The sequence below is a fragment of the Tasmannia lanceolata genome, unplaced genomic scaffold (genome assembly GCF_043159265.1).
Source record: "Tasmannia lanceolata isolate RefF3 unplaced genomic scaffold, GAP_Taslan_0.1 ptg000020l, whole genome shotgun sequence".
Classification (NCBI taxonomy): Eukaryota; Viridiplantae; Streptophyta; class Magnoliopsida; order Canellales; family Winteraceae; genus Tasmannia; species Tasmannia lanceolata.
The window spans coordinates 827,032-842,114 of record NW_027518697.1 but is presented as its reverse complement, the minus strand read 5'-3'; the positions used below and the strand labels follow the sequence as shown (position 1 = coordinate 842,114).

General features: G+C 38.0%; 1 protein-coding gene across 1 annotated transcript; it reads right to left on the bottom strand.

The window, feature by feature from the left end:
• Positions 1–1,455: 1,455 nt before the first annotated feature.
• Positions 1,456–7,217, bottom strand: LOC143853672 (cysteine-rich receptor-like protein kinase 7). Its single transcript, XM_077363386.1, has 7 exons — positions 5,196–7,217; positions 4,764–4,874; positions 4,476–4,684; positions 4,166–4,373; positions 2,440–2,677; positions 2,088–2,238; positions 1,456–1,987 (listed from the first exon to the last, which is right to left on the bottom strand). Exons 1-7 carry the CDS (start codon positions 6,622–6,624, stop codon positions 1,679–1,681), a joined length of 2,655 nt encoding a protein of 884 aa, XP_077219501.1. The 5' UTR covers positions 6,625–7,217; the 3' UTR covers positions 1,456–1,678.
• Positions 7,218–15,083: the final 7,866 nt, after the last annotated feature.

Below are 15,083 nucleotides of genomic sequence, written 5' to 3'. Positions count from 1 at the left end.
GGAAAGCTACTTATATGCCTCCCTTGTTACAAATGAAACACAATGAATGACCAATCTAAAGGAAATGACTCTTAGCCTAAGTGTTCGTGTGCAATGACACTTATTAGTGGCTAACAAACCCTTGCAGCAGTGTTCTTGGCTCCTTTTCAAAGCAATTTCTTTCTCAGCCCTTAGATTGGCCGGCCCACCATGCATGAAATTGAAAGAAAAGATGAGGAACCCTTGCATCATGTTCCTAGTAAACAAAGGGGGTACGTGTTTCATCTACTTGATATTAAACTCTGCAAACAAATTAGTGGAAACTAGGATCGAACTTACAATCAACATTGCAACTTGCAAGGCTTACGCCCTAACCATTGTTTAAGGGGCTCAATTCCTGCTAAAGACATGAGATCTAATGTTCCGACCAGTTTCATTTTTATTTTGAATTTTCCGTTTCCTTAAGATTACAATATTTTGTTTGCTTGGTAATTGAAAGTACCTACTCTAGAAGCAAAATCCCCTGAATTGTTGTCTCCCGCCCTTTTTCATTGTGCACGTCTTAAAACAGTTTGTTATCCTAAAGCATCACACACAAACACACCTATATCTATATGTGCGTGCGTGCGTTTGTGTGTGTGTTTGTGTGTGGATGTCTCTTGCCCTTTTTCATTGCTGAAGGCATAGATTTTCATCATTGGTGTGAGAAATTCCTTTAGCTTGCAGTCTTTGGCCCAGAAGATTTGATGAGTGAGAAATTCCTTCAGTTTCATTGCCCAGAAGACATCCATTGCTTCATCTCTTTGATGATTCTTGTTATGAAAATCATCGATCTAAGGTTCTATAGAAACCCAAATAAATGGAGAAATGAAACAAAAACAAACACCAATCAAGAACACAAGAGATTATGTGATCCTCGTAATGTTATTTGACTACATCCACAGACGAATGTGATAAAAGAGCTTCTACTAAATGCAGGGATCACAAATTACATGGTACAATCTAGATCCAAAGCCTCATATAAAATCCAAATCATATTCCCAATACATAGGTCTCAACCAAACATAGAAACTATACAACTTATGCATAACGGAAAATACCTCTATTAAATCCATCACACCAGCCAACAGTTGCCATTAGTAGTTACTGACCAGCCAAAACGAAAGAAGCTTCACTCCTTTACCCTTGCACCATAATCTTCATGACTACAATTTTTATTTTATCTCTGAAATGTCTACAAAAAATTAATTTTTCTAAACATTGTTGATGGAATGACAGCGAGCCTTTCGCAACAACTATTTTTCAAATGTTTATGCTTCTGAAGAAGATCATAGGAGGCAGGAATTTCTTAGATCTACCAGTGAACGTATGACAGAGAACTTCAGGAGAAATGAAAACGGATCAAACATTCAATATCCAAAACCCACCATCTGGATAGTTAGGATCTTCTAGTTATTGTGTCCAAACACATGGTAGTAGATGCAATCCTTGATATTTTATAAGCTTTCCTTCTAATCAGATTGATTATCTTCCCTAAAGATTTAAACAAAGGCCTGAACTAAATGAAAAGGTTCATCATATACAATTTTTGCTAAATTTGTAGTCCAAACATGTAATGAATCCACAATCTTAACATTGAAACCTTTGTGTGCTGCCCTGCAATAGCCGAATGCTTGATGCCACCTATTTACAACCTTTCTTACCGTGGTTCAATATCAGACATCGTTACCTCATTGACAGAACAAGCTTTATCACTTGTTGTAGATGGTTCAGATTCGGTGGCTTTTCTCCCCACAGAAAAGGCAGGCTGCGTAGGGCGGGGCAGAGTCATCGCGTCGCTTACCAACATCACAAGTACAGAGGACATGGGGGGTCTGTCTGCTGCATCTTGCTGAACACACAGCAACCCAATATGAATGCATTTGGATGCTTCGCTAGGAGGGCATGACTCTGCTATTATTGGGTCCACCAAGTCCAACACTTTGTCTTCACACCATAATTTCCATGCCTGCAATGTTACATTTCATGGAGTTCCATTAAGAAAAGTTAACCAAAACCCATCTAACAAAAGTGAATAAAGAGACTAACTTTCAAGTTAAATTTTTTACATATTCTAGGAGGCTTTGAGCAAGTTCCGAGTGAAAGAAGCCAGTGTTCTTTTTCCCGCTTATAATCTCTAGCAAGAGAACTCCAAAGCTAAAAACATCAGATTTCACTGAAAACAGCCCCTGCATAGCATACTCCGGAGCCATGTATCCGCTGTTCGAAAACAAAACAACAAAAGCAGGAATACAAAAATTAAAATCTGAAACAAAGATTAAAAGCTTCGATGAGCAAAATGACCATATGAATTGAATTTTAAGTGTTCGAAATTGGCTAGCACTTCTCTAATAAAAATAGGAAATGCATTAGTCTTTCCAAGAGAAGAATATGAAAATGATAAAAAAGAGTTTAACTTACTAAGTTCCGACCACTCTATTTGTGTTAGCTTGATTTTGGTTCCCGCCAAAAATCCTTGCCATGCCAAAGTCAGATATCTTTGGATTCATCTCATGGTCCAACAATACATTGCTAGCCTTCAAGTCCCTGTGTATGATTTTGAGTCGAGAGTCTTCGTGAAGATACAAAAGTCCCCGTGCTATTCCATTGATAATGTTCACGCGTCTTTCCCAATCTAGCTGTACACTCTTGCTCGGATCTGGCCACCACGAGAAAATTAGCAAGCAGATTGTGAAATGTTAAATATAGACAAGATAGAAGCAAGACATGTAATATGTGACAAGATCATTCCTGTTTAAAACTTTTTATTATAGCCCAAGATGTCCTCAAACAATTACATCATCCCATAGTTTTAAAAACTCCCCCGCATCTCCCCCGAGTCGACTCACTTTTCCCTTGCCGCATTCTGCATTTTGACTCTCCCAAGTTATGACCATGTCAACCGAGTACTCGGCCGCGTCAACTGTGTTCTTGGCCGAGTCCGCGCTGAGTCAACAAGGATTTTTCTTGGACGTATTTTGACACGCATCCACATTGTTGAACACTGTGATCATCCGGAAAAGGCAAGTGGCTGTGGGAACTCTCTAATTGTGGCCTGCCCTACTCTTCACAAAATAGATATTACAGGATCCAGTCGAGGGGTAGGCCACTGTCTTGATGTGCCAATTGCCAAGTGTAAACATCATGCCGATAGAATAACATTGATATAAGGGCCTACTTGCATTTTGATGTGAGCCATTAACCAAATGGACTGTGGACTTTGGATAGTCTAGTAAGTGAGATTTTTGAAGCATGGTACATCTGGGGGAGTCCAAATCTTGACCACCTTTTTTCTAAGATGTGAAAATGTGGAGCAGACACTGGGTCGAACCATAACTGGGAAAGCAAGCCACCATATAAGTTCTCTTTTTCATCTTTTTTAATTTAACAAGTGAATAATTGATTGGCCCTTCTTACTTCATTGTTCAATACTATGAGGAATCGAATTAGACTGCAAATTTATACAAATTGTACCAAATATTCAATTAGACTGCAGAAGCAAACTAGCCCAAAATTGCCAAAGGATTCAGAAAGCTCAACGAGTGAGCTTTCTGCCCAAATCCATGATGGGCCCAAAATTGCCAAAGGATTCAGAAAGCTCAACGAGTGAGCTTTCTGCCCAAATCCATGATGGGCCCAATTTTGGGTCCACATTCGACAGGAAAAAGATCACCAATCCTCCATTCTAGGAGATTGATGCTCGAGCAAAATCATATTCATCCTGATGCAATATATATTTACTCGTTGAGACAAGGCCTATTATGCTATTTGTCAAATATAATCATCACTTTACATGTTAACTGTGTAAAATACTAAAATGATAAATATCATAATAGATTATATACAAATAGCGCAATAATCATTTATACATTCCAAATTATATAATGCTTGCTAATGAATTACATAATTTCATACTATGGCAGGCCCTCTTTGGAATCATATACGATTATTTGATACATACTATGTCGTTTCAAAAACTATTATAACTGTTATTTGCAAATAATAGTCATACTTAACTTCAAAACCATTTGCATACAAAATCATAGATGAATAAATTTAGGCATCCAAAGGGGAAACAGAACAATAGCCTGGCTAGATTATTGTGTGTGAAATGTAGGGACAGAGTAATAAGGGAAAAGGGCCAAACCAAAGAGAAAACCATCAAGGCTAGTGTTGGGCATGAATTCGTAGATGAGTAGCTTTTCTTCTCTTTCTATGCAGCAACACAGGAGTCTCACTAGATTCTTGTGTTGAAGTTTGGCAATCAATATAATTTCATTCTTAAACTCGACAAGCCCTTGCCCAGAAGTCCTCGAAAGCCTTTTGACTGCTACTTCCTTTCCATTTAGTGTGCCCTGGAACAAATTATGTTCTTTAATTTCTCAACTATTACAAATCTACGTATAGAATGCCATGACGGATAAATTAATTTTTCTACATTAGGAAAATGGTTTTACCTTATAAACAGGGCCAAATCCACCTTCACCAAGCTTATTTGCACTAGAGAAGTTGTTTGTTGCAGCTAATACTGTAGCTAAATCGACCAGCGGCAGTTCTTGAGGTGCCACCTGATCTCCCCCATTCATATCTCCATTTGGGAAGTCTCTGTCATTCAGAGCCCCCAACTCATCTAAAAGAACCTTTTGGCGTTTTCGTTTCTTCTTCCCTGAAAAGGAAAAGCAGAATAAGTGATTGTAGTTCTAAATAGGAATATTTTCTAGTGTCTGCAATCTTATGTATTATACCTTTTTGTATATATATACAAGAAGCCAAGACAACCAATCCTAAAAATGCTGATATGCTAACCGGGATTGAAACCCTTAACAGCTCCCCTCTGTTTCCATCTCCTGTTCCAACTGCAATGCTTGCAACATAAGAGTTCAACTAATAAGAATATAAGATTTCAATTCACCATGACAAATTGGGGGCAAATCTCGAGATTATAGAAATAGGATCGGTCTGGTGGTCATCATGACCTTATAATTTACACTGGAAATGCCGGTCCTCACATGCTTCCTGGTGCAACTTTAATCCATGGGACTTGGGATAATTTATGAGTTCATAAGCCTAGGACTAAGTATTTTCTCATGTAGAAATACTAGAGGAAAAAAGTAACAGTTTTCCTCTATATGAATAGAAAACAGAAAATCACTGTTACATTATGTAAGATTACATACCTTGGTTAGGTGGAGGGGGAGTCACTGAGGGAATTGGTTGAGGAGCAATCGTCTGCAACCTTGAGTTGTTGTAGAAAGGATACGCCTCATACCTGATTGTGCAACTAGGAGCTAAATAACGCCATCCCTTCTTCCCTTCACAACAAAGCATGAGCTCCCTAGTCAGTCTAGCCAAGCAGTCTCCACATTCTGTACTACTAAGATCCCTAGTGCACTGCACAGCAGCATATCGTGTGTCAGAATTGCCAAAAGTTTCTGACCCTGCTGCAAACATCAGCATCTGGGTTGAAGCAGTTGCCACCAATCCATGAATCAGGCTTAGTGCGTTGGTATCGGCACCATCTGGATTCTCTTCATTGAGCATATTGAATCCTTGAGTATTCGAGATTCCAAAGATAATCTCGTTTGAGTAGCGCAATAGGCAGTTATCATAGTATACAATACCTTCAGTCTGGTTAGCACAATTTTCTTTTATTTCATCCCTTGCAATTTGGAGACAATTCTGGCAAGTGTCGGGGCTAAGGTCGACCCTACACAGAGCGATCCCATAGACACGATCGTTATTTTCGATGTCACCTGTGGTATCATTGTAGAAGCCATAATTCTGCGGAGCGTTAGAGGTTAGAGATATGAGAAGTTGATCGAGGCTAGCATTAAACGCTCCACTCACAGTGGGGGCATTAAATGAACAATTGAATCTGAGAAGGTCATCATGTGGTTTCGATCCATTGAAGAAAGGGTAAGACTCCAGCCTGAGGTTGCAACTGCGAGCATAATAAGCCCACCTTTTATAAACTGTGCTGTCTTTGAGTTTCTCCATCAATTGAGACAAGCAATCCGCACAATCAGTGTTACTAACATCCTTTGTACACTGCACTAGACCATACACATTTTCAGGCGTTGATGCGGCTGTTGCAAACATCGAAGGCCTACTTGGTGCTTCTTTCACAAGTGTTGTCATCAACTCTACTGCTTTAGCTGATTCAGGGTTGGGAATGAGTTTGATCGAGGCGAACCCATTGCTATCTACTTTACCAACGAAATTTTGTTCTGAGTAACGTAATTGGCAGTATAAGTACCACACAATACCTTCTGTCTTGTAAGGACAAATGGATACAATTTGAGTGCTTGCAATTTGGACGCAAGTCCGACATTGATCAGAGGTGATGTCACCTCTGCAGAGGACGAGGCCGTAGACACGATTAGCGCCTTCTCCGGCCGTGGCATTGGAAAAGAGGGAGGAGGGGGCAGTGGAGATTAGGCTAGAAAAGAGAAGGTTGAGGTTAGTCTGAAAGGTGCTGTTCTGTGCATAATCATCACCTGAACAGTTGAAATTGTTAACAGTGTTTATCACATCAGCGTTAATGAAGAGTGGAAGGTGAGGTATCAGGAGGAGGAAAACCAAGAATTTTGTATCTATGATGTGCATAGCTTCTTTCTAAAGAATAAGGATTTGGAGGTGTTCTTCATGTGATGGAATGAGAAATTGAGAAATTGATCAAATACATGGAAACTTCTTCCTGAATTTAATTTGTGATATTTTTTCAAAAGAAGTTCTTCCTTAATTCTTCGGTTGAGAGAAGGACTTGCAGCTGCCAGAAAGAGGACATTTTTTTGCTAGGTAAATAAGGATTTATTCAAAGAACAGTAAAATTATAAATTGAACAACAAAATCTTATGTTTTGCTAATAGAGATCACCATAAAAGTAGAGTGAATTTGGATCCATATATGGAGGCCTGAGGATATCTTATCTGTTGTGAGGAGGGTTTTAAGAGTAGCTAAATGTTCAGCAGCAGAGTTCAACTCTTGACCCAAACTGAAGCTGAATCGAACAAGAAAATTTGAAGCAGAATTGCGAATGAGGCCACTGCAACCTGCTGACGATGGGTTTGATATAGAGGCTCTGTCAACATTCAGTTTGATTCACACAGAAAGAAGACTATCAGAAGAAGGGCCTTTTTCCTATATTTTGTGTAAGTTTTAAGGCCACAGATGGACTTTTACCATTCTCTCTGTTTGGCCGGCTGTTGTAGTTGTTGGGTCTTGTGAGGTATGGATTCTATTTTATTAGAAAAAACTTTTCCTAAAAAATTAATTTTCTATGTTAATTCATTTACTAAGAGTGCTTTTATTCTTGGGTTAAAGTTTTATTCATTTACTAAGATACAATATATTTTTACCCTGCTTTTTAGCCAGTTACTTTTTTTTTTCTGTAGGTAACTTGGGATTGAACCTCCAACCTCAAGGCCAAAGAACAAAGTCATTGACCAATCGAGCTAGAGGCTCAACCCCTTTTTAGTCACTTCTTACTCTTCATATCCCACTCTCCCTAGCCCTCTCTCACCACTTGTTAAACAAATATTCCATAGGGAAAAAAAATCATGATTGCCAAACATGACCTAAAATCACAGAGACGTGAGGGTTCAGCTTCCCAATTAGTGGAACCCTTGAAGGTTATCTGTGTGGTTACGTTTGGTCCTTCTCCTAGACGGCATGTGAACTTAAAGATGTCCTTGGAATTCCTTCTGACTTCTGCAATGGTGGAAAAAACTGAATTTTCTTTCATAGGGTCATCGGTGGACTGATGGATCCCAATTGGATCCAAAATGTGTCCATTAGATTAGTACCCCAAGTTTCAAAATGACTTTGGATGGTGACCAGGACGCAGGGTGTAAACGGATCGAATTCGAATCGGATATGGCTATATCCGAATTCGATTACAGTATACACTATCCGAATTCGGATTCGGATTCGGATTTAACGGATATTTAATATCTATTACCGAATTCGTATCCGTCGGATATTGTTCGAATTCAGATATTATCCGTATCCGTTTATCCAGTAAATTCGAACATTTTATTGCAGCACTTTATCTTTCTTCTTCTTCTTACTCCTCGAATAAATTTTCCAAACCCTAAAAGCATACATCTACCTTCTCTTCACAATAAAATATATGAGATCCTCTTCTTCCTTTTAAAACAAAGGCAGAGAGAGAGGCTGTGGGGATGGATGATGGTGTTGGTAGTGGTAGTGGTCTTTGGGTTTTTTCTTTCTTTTTTTATTTATATGATGGAATGGGTTTGGGCTATTTTGAACAGGGGATGTGGGAGTGCTGATTGTGGAAGATGAAGAGAAGTGGGGATGGAGATGAGAATTGGGTTAAAGATGGAGGTGACTGGCGGTGATGGAGGTGGCTGTGAGAAGATGGAGAGGGGCGGCGGTGGATTTTGGTGGGGTTGGAGGCACCAAGGAATGCCGAAGATGGTGTCTCGGCCTCCTCCTTTCTCCTCTCTCTTACTTCTCCTTGCAAACCTTAGAAGTCCCCTCTTTTAATTGCATTTTGGGTTTTTATATAACCCTAAGTTGAAAAATTGATCTGAGCCGTCCATTCACCATTAATGACTATGGCCTTTTTGCTCTAGAATTCTCTAGAAACTATGAGATCTTTCAATCACTATCATCCATTTGCCTACTTCATCCTACAGCCCACATTTGTTGCTTCATAAAGAAGCCATGTCAAACTCCAAGAATGCCCTTAAAATGAGAGATTACTTCATTTCCTACTCAAAACACTTTTTGTTTTTGTTTTTTTCTAAAAAGAAATTTCACTTTTCTTTTAGAAACAAAAGATAGTGTGTCATTAGACTCATTACTAAAAATAAATATTAATGATATTATTAATAATAAATAAAAAGGATTTACTTCTCGGATTCGGATGTTAAAAGGATCGGATATACCATTTACCAGATTCGCATCTGCTAAGAACCGGATATCTCATAAACGGATTCGGATAATATCTGCTTAAAACGGATCCGGATTATATCCGCTTTAAACAGATTCGGATGCGGACGGTAATCGGATTTTCAAATATCCATTTACACTCCTAGCCCTCTCTCACCACTTGTTAAACAAATATTCCATAGGAAAAAAAATCATGATTGCCAAACATGACCTAAAATCACAGAGACGTGAGGGTTCAGCTTCCCAATTAGTGGAACCCTTGAAGGTTATCTGTGTGGTTACGTTTGGTCCTTCTCCTAGACGGCATGTGAACTTAAAGATGTCCTTGGAATTCCTTCTGACTTCTGCAATGGTGGAAAAAACTGAATTTTCTTTCATAGGGTCATCGGTGGACTGATGGTTCCCAATTGGATCCAAAATGTGTCCATTAGATTAGTACCCCAAGTTTCAAAATGACTTTGGATGGTGACCAGGACGCAGCCACAAAATCCGATAGAGCATCCTGGATCTAAATGATATATCCCTTACATTCATTCATGGTTGCTAATAGAAAAATCCCATCTATTCATGCTTGTTAAAGGGGTTAGTCACGTTGGACTTGGGGAAGTCCGGAAGAATTGAAGAGCAATGCATTAGTTCCACCTGACATTTAGCTTTCACACTTAAGAAACAGGTTAGTAGGGAAGTCCGAAACTTAGCCCATAAATTCCACCAAAATCTCATTCTCTTGTCAAAATGCTCACCTAAGAATCCTTTTCAAACAGGTAGGACTTCAAAGTTCCAATTGGCAGCTCTTCCTCTTTCATGAAAATGACCAATATACCCTTATCTCATAAAAATGAGGAAAGAACAGAAAAAATGAAAATTTTCTAGAAATGAAAAGGTCCCGAAAATATTACCACAATACTCTTATCTCATGAAAATGATAAAAAAAAATTTAAAAATAGAAACAATTCGTTAAAAAGGAAACAATCCTAAAATACTATTATATTATAAAAATGACCAAAATACACTTATCTCATTGAAAGTGAGAAAATGGGAGGTTAGAAAATTATTTAAACTTTTTAAAATCCACAAAATTGGAAAAAAAAAAAAAAAAAACATGAAGTACCAATATATCATGGAAAAGGATATCTAATGGAAAAATGAGAAAAAATTCCTAAAATAGAAAAAAAAATCTAAAATACTCCTATATCATATGAAAAATGATCAAAATATGATTATCTAATGGAAAATGACCAAAAGACTTATGTCATAGAAAATGAGAGAATAGAAAAAAAATCCTATATCATGAGAAATGATAAAAATACCTTTATCTCATAAAAATGATCAACATTTTGCGGCTGGATGTATAGCATGTGGGAGCAGCCACCTCGGCGATGGTCCCTAGCAAATCCCAAAATAAAATCCAAGAAAGAAATAAATAAAATACCCTCATGCCATAAAAAGTAACCAAAATGCCCATATCTCATGGAAAATACTAAAAATAACCTTCTTTTTTTTATGAAAAATTACCAAAATCCTTATATCATAAAATGAACAAAATCCCCACATCTCATAGAAAATAACTAAAATACCCTTATTTGCATGATCAAATCCAATCATTTCCGTCGTACGCAGAGCCAAAACATTTGTTTAAGGGAAAATGACCAAATGAAAGGACTTTCTACTGACTATGACATATGAAGAGGGGAGACTTGGAAATAACCAATCTATAGTGATGGTGACTGGTTTGCAAGGGTTTAGGACAAAAATACCCTCATTTTTAAAATACCGTCACCTCTCTCTCTCTCTCTCTCTCTCTCTCTCATGGGATGATCTCAACCATCAATTAGAGGGTCACAATTCCTCTCTCTTTCTCTCTCATGGGACGATCCCAACAGTCCATTAGAGGGCTCTCTCTCTCTCTCTCTCTCTCTCTCTCTCTCTCTCTCTCTCTCTCTCTCTCGTGGGATGATCCCAACCGTCCATTAGAGGGCCCCAATGCCCCCCTCTCTCTCATGGGATGATCCCAACCGTCCATTAAAGGGCCACAATGCCCCCTCTCTCTCATGGGATGATCCCAACCGTCTATTAGAGGGCCACAATTCCTCTCTCTTTCTCTCTCATGGGATGATCCCAGCAGTCCATTAGAGGGCCACAATGCCCTCTCTCTCTCTCTCTCTCTCTCTCTCTCTCTCTCTCTCTCGTGGGATGATCCCAACCGTCCATTAGAGGGCCCCAATGCCCCCCTCTCTCTCATGGGATGATCCCAACCGTCCATTAAAGGGCCACAATGCCCCCCTCTCTCTCATGGGATGATCCCAACCGTCTATTAGAGGGTCACAATGCCCCTCTCTCTCTCATGGGATGATCCCAACCGTCCATTAGAAGGCCACAATGCCCTCTTTCTCTCATGGGATGATCCCAACCGTCCATTAGAGGGTCACAATGCCCCTCAGGTTCGTGCACCTCTCTCTGGTATCCTCTTATTCTGAGTGAACCTCCTCTCACAGGTTGGTAGTCTCTCCCTTTCAGTTGTTTAAACCCCTAATTTTTTTAGAAATCTATGGTTTAAAGCCTTAAAGTTTGGTTTAAACCCCTAATTTTCCCCAAATTTTTCACAGATTATTGGTTTAAACCTCCAAGTTTGGTTTAGAAATTTAGTTTAGAAAACCCTATATTTTCCCAAATTAGTTGAGAAAACCGTATATTTTGGAAAAATCAGTTTAGAAAACTCTATAATTTTCCCAAATCAGTTTAGACTTAAACCAATAAGTTAGGGTTGGTACTCTCTCTCTCTTTCAGTTTGGAAAATCAGCAACTAAATCCCTAATTTTTTTTAGAAATCTATGGTTTAAAGCCCTAAAGTTTGGTTATGTTTTTTAGAAATATATGGTTTAAAGTCGTAAAGTTTTGTTTGAACTCCTAATTTCTTAGAATTGTATGGTTTAGAGCCCTAAAGTTTGGTTTAAACCCCTAATTGCTTCCAACTTTTTCACAATTTTTTTTCGACCAACAATTACGGGCAACTTCTTCCCGCCGATGTATTCAAATGATACCGCATCCTTTACAAAGCCGTCGACGTGTAAGATAAAAGAAGCTCTTCGTTCTACCGTTCTTCTGTTTACACAAAATTAAACCATTGTCAAAATAACCAATTGAAAAAAAATCATTCCAATTAACAAAGCAGCCATTTTAGAATTATGCACAACTTCAACCACTACTAAATCTCCATAAAACAACATAAACCACTACTAAGACAATTCTGGCCACTTTTAAACACTCTAGACCACTACTAAGTCATGACAAGGAAATATGAACCACTGATTATCCTATATAAACCACTTATAAATTCTATAAACCACTATTAAGCCAATATAAACTACTTATAAACACTCTAAATCATTGGTAATCCTAAATAAACAACTTATAAACACTCTAAAACCACTGGTAAGTCTATATAAACCACTTATAAACACTCTAAACCACTGATAGGGTTATATAAACCACTTATAAACACTATAAACCACTGATAAGCCACTCTAAAACCACTGGTAAGTCTATATAAACCACTTCTTACCCTGTATAAACCATGTATAAACACTTTAAACCACTGATAAGCCTACATAAACCACTTATAAACAGTCTAAATCATTGATAGGCTTATATAAACCACTGTTTACCCTATAAACCAGTTGTAAAAACTCTAAACCACTGATAAACCTATATAAACCACTTACAAACACTATAAACTACTTCTTACCCTGTATAAACCATGTATAAACACTCTAAACCACTGATAAGCCTACATAAATCACTTATAAACAGTCTAAACCACTGATAGGCTTATATAAGCCACTGTTTACCCTATATAAACCAGTTGTAAACACTCTAAACCACTGATAAGCTTATATAAACCACTTATAAACACTATAAACTACTTCTTACCCTGTATAAACCAATGATAAACACTCTAAACCACTGATAAGCCTACATAAACCACTTATAAACACTCTAAATCACTGATAGGCTTATATAAACCACTGTTTACCCTATATAAACCAGTTGTAAACACTCTAAACCACTTATAAGCCTATATAAACCACTTATAAACACTATAAACTACTGCTCACCCTGTATAAATCATTTATAAATCCTTATAAACCAATTATAAACACTCTAAACCACTGGTAAGCCTTAATAAACCACTAATTACGATTATAAACCACTACGGAGGATTCTTAACCAAAGAAGCTATATAAACCACTTATAAACACCCACTTCAGTACCGGTTTATGGTAGTGAAAGACTGGTTAAACTTAAGAAATTAGTGGTTTACAGAAAAATAACAATGATTATAAAGTGTTTAAAGTAATTTAAATAAGATTAAATAATGATTCAAGGTTTTCTGCAATGGAAGACAGTAGTTTAACATGGAAAACTTTCATTCAAGTTTATAAACATGCCTTATAATGAAAATAGATGGGAGAGGGGTAAAAATACACACATTTCCATTAAATGGAAGCTTTCTGCAATGGAATGGTGGTTTCTAGTGAAGATTTTTAAGATTTCCAAATCCAATAACGTTTTTTTCCAATATTTGTTGAAAATGGAGGCGTTGTGCAATGCAATGAAGGGTTAGGAAGGCTTTCACATCTAAAAATGAGGTTTTCAGCAATAAAATGGAGCTTTTGGCATCTAACAATGGAGGTTTTTGGGTTTCAAAAATGGAGGTTTTTGGGTTTTTCATACGTATGTTTTTTTGGTAGGTGGGAGGAAGAAGAAGAAGAGGGAAAAAGGTGGGTTTTGGGATTTGTTTTTCTCTAAATGTAATCATTTCAAAAAGGTGATTTGATAGGGGGAGAGAGAGAAAGAGAGTCAAGGGCATTTTAGTCATATGCACTCTTGATTGGTGATTTAGAAAACACCCCTCTTGAAATGTCATAGTCAGTAGAAACCCCTTCTATTTGGTCATTTTCCCTTTGTTTAATTGGACCTACAGCTCTGTTTATTTGGACCCACAACTAAGCCCACAAACTTCTTGGGATAATAGTAAAAATTGAAATTTTAAACCTTTTAGGACTTGACATACGACGACCTCATTTTAGTAGGACCCACAATATTATTTATCTGGTCCCACAATTGAGGCCCCACAAACTTCCTATGTTGAGTGACCCATAATCTGTGAAGTCCCTACGAGATTTAAGATCCCGAGAGACAAAAGAAATAAAAAAATCCTTTCAACATTTGCTCTGGTGGGAAGAAACGAATGTTCATCCTTTCGGTTTTATTAGACCTGGCAAAAGTGACACGTGCCCTCGGGTCGACCCGGCCCACCCGCAAATTTGCGGGCACGGGTCTAAGTTTCCGTGACCCGTCAAAAACCAACCCGCGGGTGACCCAACCCGCAAAAACACGGGTCAGGTCGGGTCAACCCGCGGGCACCCGCATTTTTACAGTATTTTTTAATCTTTTTGAGAATGTTATCATCACTGCTGTTTGTTTTTTATGAGTAACTCCTCACTTTATAAAAAGTACGGTATTTCCTGCACCGTAGGATTATCCAAAGTTTCAAACCGTCCATTAGATGGGCCATACCCTAAATAGGTTATGCCCCAAAATTATTTCCATCGGTTGATTCTAACCCTCCGATCTATAGAGGGTTAGGATCAACCCTCTAACATTCAGATTGGAGGGATAGGATCATCCTATGGAAATGATTTTTGGAGCATAACCTATTTAGGCTATGGCCCAACTAATGGACGGTTTGGATCATCCTATGGTGTGGGCCATACATAAAGTGAGAGTGCCCAGTAGTGTTGATAACATTTAAATGTGGTTTTTATTTTATTAGAATTTGCTATCAAGCTTCTCCTTTGGCAATTTCTCGGCAAGTGGCCTTTGTGTATGCAAAGATGCGCGCATCCAAATGTTTCTAAAATGTTTCTAGAAAATGTAAAAAAGTAATCATTACACCACAAAAAGTAAATTAGCTAAATTATAAAGTTTTGAATGAAAAATTACGGTTATAAAATTTTAAAATTACGAAAAAAATACCAAATCACGTATTGGAGGTTATGACAATTACGGGCAAATAGAGGCTGTCAAATCAAAATAATTACTACAATCCCATATTTGCGGCATATTTGCTGGTGACCCGCGGG

Excerpts from the sequence above, each read along its gene's own strand:
- LOC143853672 (XM_077363386.1), bottom strand. The coding sequence starts at position 6,624 with ATGCACATCATAGATACAAAATTCTTGGTTTTCCTCCTCCTGATACCT. Across the intron at positions 4,685-4,763 it reads TTGTATATATATACAAAAAG|GGAAGAAGAAACGAAAACGC; the intron begins GTATAATACATA and ends TTTCCTTTTCAG. Across the intron at positions 2,678-4,165 it reads CCTTGATGGTTTTCTCTTTG|ATCCGAGCAAGAGTGTACAG; the intron begins GTTTGGCCCTTT and ends CGTGGTGGCCAG.